This window comes from Penicillium soppii (assembly GCF_028829465.1).
Source record: "Penicillium soppii strain IBT 18220 chromosome Unknown utg000007l, whole genome shotgun sequence".
Classification (NCBI taxonomy): domain Eukaryota; kingdom Fungi; phylum Ascomycota; class Eurotiomycetes; order Eurotiales; family Aspergillaceae; genus Penicillium; species Penicillium soppii.
In genome coordinates this window covers 3,339,541-3,351,017 of record NW_026643237.1, presented here as the reverse complement: position 1 = coordinate 3,351,017, position 11,477 = coordinate 3,339,541, and the positions used below count along the sequence as shown (strand labels likewise).

At 47.3% G+C, this 11,477-nt stretch overlaps 1 protein-coding gene across 1 annotated transcript; it reads left to right on the top strand.

Annotated features, from left to right (window-relative positions):
• Window positions 1–8,467: 8,467 nt before the first annotated feature.
• N7529_010524 (SH3 domain protein) lies at window positions 8,468–11,276 on the top strand (the record flags this gene model as incomplete). Its single annotated transcript, XM_057246051.1, has 2 exons — window positions 8,468–8,515; window positions 8,580–11,276. 2 exons carry the CDS (start codon window positions 8,468–8,470, stop codon window positions 11,274–11,276), a joined length of 2,745 nt encoding a protein of 914 aa, XP_057094314.1.
• Between the last annotated feature and the right edge of the window lie 201 nt (window positions 11,277–11,477).

The window sequence follows — 11,477 nt, the reverse complement described above, 5'->3', positions numbered from 1 at the left end:
CCGGCCGACTTGTGTGTCTCAACACAAGAAGGTTTGGGGATGAAAGGGTATAGAATGGTCCAATGGTTCAATCACAATGAAGTGGCTGAAGGAAAAGCTATTGTTAGTATAGGCTTAAATTGCAAGAGGATGTGGCAAGCTCATGACAAGGGGTGGCAAGAGGCAACGGACAGAGAGAGGCATCGAAATCGAATTCACGACCAGAAGGGATCGGGGAATGGCATATGAGTGACAAGGAAAGTGCGGACCAGTGGAATGTCAAAACTTCCAAGGTATCACAAGAGTTGAGTGACACCAGAGAAGTGACTTGGTCCCGAAGTGAATAGTCGTGAATTGGAGGAAAGATCCATTGAGAGGGGGGTGGATGAGTCTTATCAATTTACCTTGAAGGATGAACATTCGAGTGGCGAGATCTCGCAATAAGAACAAGAAAAGTTTAATAATAAAAAAAGTACAAGTAAAAAAGAAAAAGAAAAAAACGGTTCAGAATGTACAATAGGGAAGAACTGAATATTCAACCCGGCACAGCCGTGGAAAGGGAGGTGATTAAGAATCAAAACCCCCGTGTAGATAAGTCGTTGATATAGTGTGGGGGGGCGAATCAAAAAGCCATTTCCGCTATGACCGTTGAAGATAAGGCAAAAGCCGTGAGGACAAGAGAAGAAATGTCAAGATGAGAGATAATTCTGGTATTATAGTAAAAATTCCAACCCTCAGATCGGAAGGATAAATATAAAATATAAGTTTTATGAAAAAGAAAAAGTAATAATAATATAAAATATATAAAAAAAAAGAGAATCGATATAAATTGCGGTGCGTCTGCTTTGCATAGACTCCGCTTCAATCAAGGTCAATGCGCGCCGTATAGGTTTAAGTGGGGTTTTGGCCTTTTCTTTTTTTTTTCTTTTTCTTTTTCTCGTTTTTTTCTATCTTTTCTTTTTTTCGATGACTTTATTAGTTCGTTTCTTGATAAAAATGATCTATATGAATATAGAATCGAATCACGTTAGAGGCTGCATATAGCTATCTATACTCAGACGAGTACCTTGGTACTATATATGCTACATTACAGATGTAGATTATAATGCTTTCAATCTAGGGGTAACTCTATAATTCTATAAAACCTACAACCATTTCCTATTTCCACACCACTTTCCGAATTCTCCGACATGTGGTCCGTACGCACGAGTACGTTGGATGATCTACTCAAGCTCACTATACTGCACTGGCTGGACCCCCTTTAGTGTCAACACTAGCGGACTACAGACCTCCAGTCCATACGCGCTAAAACCTCCATGGACCATAACTTTTCTTCAACCTGAAATTCCTTGTTTCTGGCCTGACGTACATGTACCACCCGTCATATGTTGGAACATGAGATTTACAATTCGAATTGCTCTTTAGTTGTACACTTTCCTCCAGGTCATGAATTAGTGTGGAGAATCTTTTGTCTTCCTCTTTTCTCTTATCAATAAACCTGGAGCCCCGTGGTAACCATACAATAGTTATAAAAGAGTAGCCAAGGTCAGTGGATCGTCCCAACCAAAACCAGTTTGTGAGCCTCGATATGATTTTTTTCCCAACTATTCTGTTTTAGTTGGCACGCACAGATAACTAGGGATAAATCCGATGCAAGTGCTGTAGGCACGATATCCACTCCTTGGTATAGTTTTACCCCTTCGCGGCTCGAATTGTTTAATTAGATGCTAGATTCATCCTATAACTAGTATTAATTACTTGTCCTACCTAATGAAAATGAAGATAAAAAAATCTTCCCCATAAAATATTGTAGAAATGCAACACAAACTGATTGAGTTCATTATCTTAATATATTACTACGCCGTTATCGAGAGTTTGCGATCGAATCCTTGGGTCCACGCCAAGTGCTGAGACCTTATCTGTACATAATTACATACATGCTATGTGTGTAAAGTATGTATGTTTCTAGCTATATGGATCATTTGGTCTTCGTTGGTTTATGTATAGAATTTTACTGTGACGTGCATAGTGCATTTCGATAGAAAGTTGTACATTTGATAATTTCAAAGTCCATCGCTGTAGTCCGGAGTTTGGTGGATCTACGAGGAGTAGTATGCACTCCAGGGCTCCACCGACTGTGCCGCAAATGCCGGACCTGGAGAAAAAAAGAATGGAGATGGGGTTCGTGGTATTTAAGATAAATGAATTTGATCGAAGTATTCCTCTATCAGATTAGAATTGAAGCAAATCACGAATGAATCACGTATGCTTGAGCTATAGAGTCAATTTCTTGCGAATGTCAGTCATATCACCAAATGCAGAGCGAAAATCACGACTTCTCGTCCATATCTATAGAGCCGTGGTAATTCCACGCCTGAGATAAGTCCATGATGTCACTGTGCATTTGACAGTCAACTTCCTTGGTTTTTTCCCACTTGGCGAGTGGTCTGGACCCCCGGTCGCTCGTGCAGCATATAATAAATTTATTTTTTCTGCCTTGGAATTGAGTACAAGATATCGTAGACGATGTCGATCGTAAGTTCCTTTTCCCACAAATCTTGGAAGAGGGTACATATGATGGAATGTGCATAAATGTTCTCTTTTTCAATTGACTATTTCCAAACCTGTTGACTTTGGCATAAGACGTAGGCGTCTACGTAGATATCTTTTTGTTGGGGGAAAAAAAATCAAGGTGGGCTGAGCTCGGGGGCAGACCATCATATTGCAGTCTATTTGTTGTGAAACTCTCCGACGTAGTGGCAGGGGGCATTGCTACAAGAACCAAGTATAGTTGTATATTCCGTACATCTGTAGTTAACTGTGCTCCTGGGCAACCGATATCTGAACCAGTTAGTTCTCCGCCGCGTTTCACGATTCTGTCAGCCCAAGTAAGTCTCATTTCCAGTGTCTCACCAATGGGGAGCTTGACAAGGTATGGATATATTATATTGGGTTTATTACAAAGTACTAGGGTGATTAGGGTGATAACACCTTTTTTGTTTCTAAAAAAATCTTATGAGGTTCAAAATATACGAGGGACCGTTTTTTTTATTAAACGCCAACGCCCGGACCACCAACCCCTTTGTATTAGCGGCAGCAGAGTTTTCCTTTTCTTTGCCACTCTACGAAGCACGAAGTATTCTTTTGAATATTGGTATATCCCAACAAAACATGTGGCTGTTCATGGCGTTGACGGCTGCGATTGACTAATAATCCTTGTTCAATATTGGTCTCCTCGGAAATGCCTAGCGAAGCGCAAAAGCCACTGAGGCGCTTGGGGGGTGTGTGGAGACTATCTGAGTCGGATAGAGTCTCGACTTTGTTGCAAGCCGTTCATCTGACAGTCTCAAATCCTTTTGATCTGCAAGGTTTTTGATCTCCAGATTATTACCCCCTCCTGTTTTTTTGTTTTGCAAAACACCAAATTTGGGATACCCATGGGGTTGTCCCGCAATCTTCTTAGGTATGGTCAATTGATCCATATTTTCTAGTCTACTCCGTACGGGCCAACCCGATACACTACTCCTGGCGGGATCCTCATTGCCAATATGAACCTCTCGGTGAGCGGCAAGGTCGCAGCAACATTCCGGGCTGCAGGGCGATAACGCTGGTTTGGCTATCCCCCTTCTTCTTCCCGAGAGCCTGGGAAACTTCCGTGCACTTCTCGTGCCATTATTTTTACTTTTTTTGCTTTTCTTCTCTATGGAAACATTCCTGGTCGAGAACCCCTCGTTGGCTTGGTCAATGGTAAAGCCGGATCAGGGTATTGGTCCATACCAAAACAAACCCTTGCCGAAAGTATAAAGCTAGAATGACTACGAAGTATCATGGGATGGGTCGAAGCGCCGAAGCGGTCAGACCAGGACCTATCAGAAGTATACTCTGTTCAGATGTGAACCTTGAGATCGCAGAGTTCAGCCTTAGGATCTTACTTTCTGACAGATTTGGAGCCCCCCCCCCTTGTTCGTCAATTGTATGGTGTTTGTGTGATCGCCCAATCGCAATTCAATGTGTGCAATAGTGTCGCACAGCTCAATTTTTCCCAGACGAACAACAATCCCATTAAAGCGGAGTGGTGTGCTCCTTTAATTTCTTCCTGACTTGTCGGCGACAGTTCAAAACTGCAACTCACCCCGAGGGCGTTACCGTGGCTGAACTCAGACCGGGTCGAGCGGGCTCCCTTTGCTTAAGGTCTCCGAGTATCATCTCGCTCAATTACACCCGACAATGCTAACAATAAGCTTCTCCAGCTTCACCCTGGTCCTCCCCCCCCCCACAAAACGCGTAACCCGCTTTGGGCAGCGGCTGGTACATCCCAACACTGCTACGCCAAGAGCAAATTAAACTAAAGGAAACGAAGTAGAGATGGTATGCAGTGATGAGACGAACTGAGCGACATGAGAGACGGGCAGCGCGTTGCCTAAAGAGCTCTAGCTACCCCGCGTGGGTACCGTAGGCGTCAGCTCTTGCGTCCATGCATGCCTCTCGAACTCGGAGATGATCCGGACCCCGCGGATCTGGGGAGATGCTGAATGCCAACTGCTTTCTGGTCCCTGTTCTTACCCCGCGAGTGATTCGCTATACCCCAGGATTGCATTGGACTGTCAGCGATATTAAAAAGCTGGGGGATCTACCAATTGGAGATTGTGGCTCGTTCTGCGATTGTACATATGTACTGAGCAACAATATACACAGCCCAGGCACAACAAGTCGAATTGAAACGTATAGCGAATATCGTGCGACCAACCTCCTGATTGAGAGTTGCAACATACAACCTTCTGATCAGCTAATACACCATCATGTGTTGCACAGCATCGACCATTTTAATCCATTTCAATCCTTAGATAGTTCACAAACATGAGACGAGATATGGAAGGGCAATACGATTGGCCAGAACTTGCTGATAGCCCAAGAATAAGAAATCGCACGCAAGAAGCGCATATGTGCTGACTATGCAATGTCGCACGTCACGCAAATCCTGGGCGCGTCTCTTCTGCACTGCGCTGCACCGAGCACCTGACCTTTCAGCATCCCTGCAGAATGCGTTGCAGGTTCTCAAGGGGCATCTGTACTCCGAACGTTGTATATCAGAAAAAGAAATGTTGAGGAAGTGGCACCACCTTGTATGTCTTGGCGTGGGCCAACCGCTGGCAAAACTACAATATTGTACTCCGCAGGCCGATCAGGGACAACCGCTTTGGTCGGTTGTATATACATAGCTCGGACGTATACATGCTGTCAAGTCTCGAGACAGCACGGGCCTCGACGTTAACCTGCATATGAAAGTAATATCGAAAGAATATACATGAATACTTCCAAGGTCACCTATAACAGCGGCAACTAATAATCTAATTTGAAAGAAGTATACGTTGTACTTCAGTTGCCCCACGCTTATGCATAGCATGCGAGACAGGCTCAGCACCAAATAAGCCCCACCAAATTGGACCGGCCAGAACTGAGGCGCGGTAGTCAGTGCGCTCGATCCCGGAGCTACGACTCGACGGCGCCATGACAGTGGGGCCTGATAGCTTGATTGGCCTGCAAGGTCGTGCATAAGGCGCTGCATTAGTGCGGCGAACTGACAATTGCTATGCATGGCCGAAGGGGTCAGTGCATGGCGTCATTTTGAATGGTTCATCTCAGGGGTTTCATGTTTCAATGTTTGATTTTATGTTGAATATTGTATAGTTGGGCTTATCTTGGGGAAAAATGATGTGCAACTTGCAGGTGTACCCCGAGGTCGCGGGGATTATCCCCATAATTGCTTGCAGGTACGGGGTTTTTTAAATTTTATTTCAATTTGGTACTGTTGAGGATTTTCCTTTGAATTACGAAGGTCCTCGCGAGACTTTCTATGTAGCTCTCGGCTAAGTTATTCTAATCGCGCAACTCCTACTACTTGCCCAATATTACTATATTACTATATTACTTTGGTCTATCAACAATTGAGGGCTATGACTACTAAAAACGACAGCAACTGTAGCAAGTACCGTAGATTACCTAACAGCCAAGCCACAAATAGAATTAATCGCACAGACTTGTCTATCTAGAACCGCCATAAAAAGCCTAAGCTAGTGGGATTGGTCCAGTAGCTCCCGTTATCATTGCCCACCTGCCGGGAGAGGCGCTTTCCATGTCAGCGCTATAGTTGGCCTATAAACAAATTGGCGCCTTCAGATAATAAGAAAAGGAAAGTTCCAAAGAAAGTCTACCCCTGTAAGGTCGGGAGTCATTCTCCGTCGGCGATTGATATGTTAATATCAAACATGAGAACTAAGATAAGGACGCGGGGTACAGCCAAAGAAAACGAAATTCCCAGCCTGGGGTGATCTCCTACCCGTGAATGGACCCCGGCGGAATTAATGAGGGGATGATGATCAGTACCTTATCTGTGGGGTTATAGAGCGTCTGGAGGTGCGAACTTTCGGATTAGGGGTCTGAGTAACGGTGATCAATGCTAGGTTGATCATTTACTGTTTGCTGTTGGTCCTTGTGCAGTGTACATAGATAGTTAGAAACCTCGTTCGCTGATCGCAGGCTATTGCTATCTGAACACACATAAAAGCTCTCGAACTTCATACTGTTAAATTGAAAATTGAATATGCGAGTACTTTGTTCTTGTTTCAATTGCGGGGTGCATCTGCCACCTCATCCTGTCCGAGCGACAAGTATCAGCTTACACCTGGTCCTAACCTCGGGGTAGTTTATGTTCTATACCTAGGTCCTCCAGGCAGCTGTACACACCTGACTGACATGGCTCACGAGATGGAAATTGACAACAAAGCAAGCCCACTCCTGAATTTGATAGCAATCACCGATTATACCCATGTACTACTTCACCTCTTTTTCCAAGCTATGGTTTCCCCTCTCATATCCCAAGCCACAGCGGGAGCCAGTAACCGGGCCCTAGAAGCTGGGATTACATCCCATAGGCATTCCCCACACTTCGATTCACATTCTCACGCAGATGATCACAACACGCATCTCGCGCCGGAAGATCCGTGAGGAAGACAGCGTCAGCGCCTATCTTCCACGCGATGTCGTAAGCACATAGAAACACAAGACACCGGACACAAACACATAGGAACACAAAGTTCACACTCACATGACACCTTCAACGGCAAGTATCCAGTTCCGAAGTTCCGGCTTCACGACGTTGTGCTCAGATCTCAAGTGAAAAGGCCATGGAAAAGTCAATTCTTCGCATTCTGGCAGCCACCCCCTCACCGCTACCGTGTCCAGACTATCCTGGGATAATGAAATACAATCCCCGCCACAAAGGAGGCGAGGTCCAGAAAGTCTTTTTTTTTCGTTGCTTCACTCTTTCGTTGCTAGGTTTGAGTTCCCTCCACCTTAAGTGGCGACCCAAGGGCGCTACTCAAACACAACTGAAACTCTTGCGCCTCGGCCGGTCTGGTCTGCCCAGGGACTGCCGCTCGGACGTTGTATCGCGTTGTCACTAGGCGGTACCTCTCTATCTGCCAATAGATGGTGCTTCTTGTGTTTCCATGGCGTTGAGGGACGTGTCCTGCATCTTTGCCGCCACCGCCGTAATCGGCGAATACTATGTCCTTTCGTCGGTGAAATGGAGAAGAATCGGAGAGATCCCTATAGTCGAGTTTGAAATGTGCATTGTGTTTTTTGAGAGGAGGATATCAGGTGATATGTGTCTGAATTTTCTGGTTGATTTCCTTTCTGGCCGGTGAGGTTGGATTGAGGGCGAGAAGAAAACAGATAGAACACGCTGTTTGACGATTCCCTATATGGTCACCGGTCCTGCAGTTGGTTCAACATACACCTTTATGTTAGGACCTTGATCTAGGTCACATCTGAGATGAGCGATAGATATTACCTTGAGCCTCGGCAGACACAGAGTGACGACAGGCAGAGTACTTCCATTCAAAAGACATGTAGTTGGTGATGCTCGGTGAAATTTATTCATTGAGATACAACATTCCCAAGGAATATCTTTTGGATATGTTTTGCTGATATTATCCACTGTATGGGGTTTTTCTAGACTTCAAATAGCCAAAAATCCCAGTGCGAATCAAAGGAAGTTGTTCAAGTTGCATTTGAGTTGCATGGTAATGGTGTCTCAACGACTGCGGCTGTATTCTGTCTGCCCTACAACATTGGGTCTCAGCTAAGCTCATCGCCTGAGGCTCACCTTGACCTCCACGTCTTGGAACATCCTTTGTGCAATTTATTTTAGGGATCGTCAACTCCATCAACTTGATACTATTTGCGAGATGGGTTCCATTTAAAAAGATTTTCGATGTGTTTCAAGAACCACTTGGATCGTAACTGACAGTGGTACAGGAGAAAAGAAAGAAGAAAGAGGAAAAAAAGAACCTCATCTAACAGTCCAGGTTCAAAGGAGAGAAAACAACAAAACAAAAGTGAAGCTGAAGTTGTAAGCGGGAGATCACCAGGTGGAGCCCAACTTCTCCCACTATCCGTGTGTTCTCTTGTTTACAAACCACATCTCATGTCTCAAGTTCAAGGTCCCGGGTTCGCGGACCTTGAAAAGGAGCTGGTATGCTCAGTATGTACCTGTCAAATTCTCATCCCTTACATTCCATTAATCGCTAATCGCACAGATCTGTACCGAGCTTCTCTACCAACCCCTCACCCTCCTCGATTGCCTCCACACCTTCTGCGGATCCTGCGTGAAAGAGTGGTTCTCCGCACAGGGATCACGTCGAACTAGCTCACCCCGATTCACCTGCCCGTCTTGTCGCGCTCAGGTGCGCGATACCCGCCCAAATGCCACCGTGACCACCCTGCTGGATATGGTGCTAGGTGCACACCCGGATCGTGCCAGGAGCACCGACGAGAAAGTGGAAATCGCACAGCGCTACACACATGGAGAGTCTGTATTTCCGACGCTGCCTTCGGGCGGGGAGAGCGCAGAGGATGAAGACGAGGACGATGCACGGTTATTGGAGGAGGTGCGCGAGCTGAGCCTCCGAGAGAGTCGGGCGCAAGCCAGGCGGGAGACTCGGCGGACGGCACATTCTTCCCGGAATCGTGAGGGCAGTCATGCTGATAGACATACGGAGGAAGGTCGGTCAAGGCGTCGGAGGGAAGAGCGCACGTTGCGGCCTGACGATTCAGAGCGGTCACGTCGGATCGAGCACCAGTCTAGCTTGCGATCATTGCTCAGTTTGTCATCAGACACGGAGACAATGGAGGAAGAGATTCTGCGCCAGATCCTCGAGGATGGATTGCTGGACGATATCAACCTAGATAATCTGGGGCCAAGGCAAGAGGAGGAGCTCAGTGAGCGTATTGCCGAGGCGTATCGTCGGAGGCACATGCGACAATCGCGATCTGGACAGAGACAAACTCAAGACCCGAGGCAGGAGTCAGATGTGACTGCACGAACACATACAAATACAAGATCAGAGCCCACCCAGAGGACTAACGAGTCTACATTGGCCACACGAGAACAAGGTGATAGACGGCCGCCAGTTTCCAGACCGCATTTATTGAACACGGCACCGACGCGACCAAGTATCTCAAGCCACCAAAGACGAAACTCAGAACAAGGCGGACGGCACCGACGTACCTCCCCCGTGCGAACAAATCAGGCTTCTGTGTCAGACGACGCCATACGCCCTGCTCTCCGGTCCGCAAGTGATATGACAGCGGATCGCACTCACATGTCTCAGACTGGGCGGTTGCGATCAGAATCCTCATCGGCGAGACCCCGACGTGCTACCGAGTCAGAGCAGAATATCCCTGGTGCCTGGATTGCGGGGGGACGAGAAAGAAGCTCCGTCAGACAGGCAACGCACCAGTCGGTTACCAGTCTCCCAGCCACTGCCAATGCGCCCTCGATTTCGTCGCCTCATTCGACTGATCACAACGTTCCGTCAATGGCATCACCACTCGTTCCAACCAGGTCAGATAGGAGAACGAGACCGCCCTCATCTCGATCTAATGTCTCTGCGTCTTCTACTTCAAAATATGTCGAACCATCCATACCCTGTGACCGTTGTGGAAAGACCGACATCCAATATGATCTACACAAAAGGTGCACAGTATGCAAGGATGGGAATTTCCATTTGTGCCTACGATGCTATCGTCTGGGCCGTGGTTGCCTTCGATGGAGTGGATTTGGCGCATCTGCCGACATCAGCTTCCAACGAATTATTGCGTCCTCTACTCGCCGCCCTACACAAATCAATGAGTCAGGTCATGTCTTAGACTGGTTTAAATACCAGCGTCCGCCAGACACCACCCATATCGCGATGAACGGGGAACGACAAAGGACTGGTGACAACCCGGCCCGCCGCCTACAAAGCGGTCTCTTCTGTGACACGTGCCAATCGCCGGCGAACGATTGCTTCTGGAAATGTAGCAAGTGTAATGAAGGAGACTGGGGCTTCTGCAATTCCTGTGTCAACCGAGGACGATGTTGTACTCACGCTCTATTGCCCATTCGCCGTATAACGCACAGCCCACCTTCAGTACCTTCATCTACCACACCAACACCACCCGAAGCTCTCGCTATCCTTCCCGTGCCAACCGAGATTGAAACCTTCAAGATCCTATCATTCTCGACGAATTGCGACATCTGCACCTACCCGATCCCAGCCTCCAACACCCGCTACCACTGCCTAGAATGCAATGGCGGAGACTACGATGTCTGCAACAACTGCTACTTTAAACTTGTCGCAACGGGCAAAATTAGCAAAGAAAATGGCTACCATGGCTGGCGCCGCTGCCTAGCCAACCACCGAATGATAACAGTCGGCTTCGAAGACCACCAAGAAGGACAGCGCCGGGTCATCGTCCGCGATCTTGTCGGCGGCCGAGCTCTGAAAGACGAGCATGTTACGCAGTCCCAACCACTAAATATATCCCCAGCAAACGGCGGACCGGTCGCGTCCCCAGAACAAGGCACCGGCGACTGGAGCTGGAAGGAAGGCCCCGAGCGCCGGAAGAAAGCATCCCGCCTCCGCACCAGCCTTATGGCTAACATAGCCAGCGGAGGTTCCGTCTCTGCTTCTGATGTTTCCCACACACCCGGTACTCCCTCTGCAAACCCGGCCCAGGGCATCCCCCCATTCCGCCGCTTTCCACCTGATGGCGGCGTCGGTATCATCGTCCACGCCATTTGGTCCTGGTACCCGGAGGAAGAGGTCGAGGACGAGCTGGTCTTCCCTCGTGGCGCGGATATCACCGAAGCGGAAAATATCAATGACGATTGGTTTTGGGGCTGCTATGCCGGTAGGACTGGGCTGTTTCCCGGTTCGCGTGTTAAGATTGTAAGGGAGGTTTTTAAGTAGATATTCTTTTGGTGTTTGTTTTTGAATGATACGTATGGGCATCGCAGACTGAACCCTGTGTTTTGCTGCCATCGCATGATAATGATGATTATGACGATCGGATTTAATTAATGAATTTGAGCGCATTGCATATACATTCACGTCCTTTGGATATCTTTGAAATGTAATCGACTGTGAGCTATCTACATGTATACATCTTCA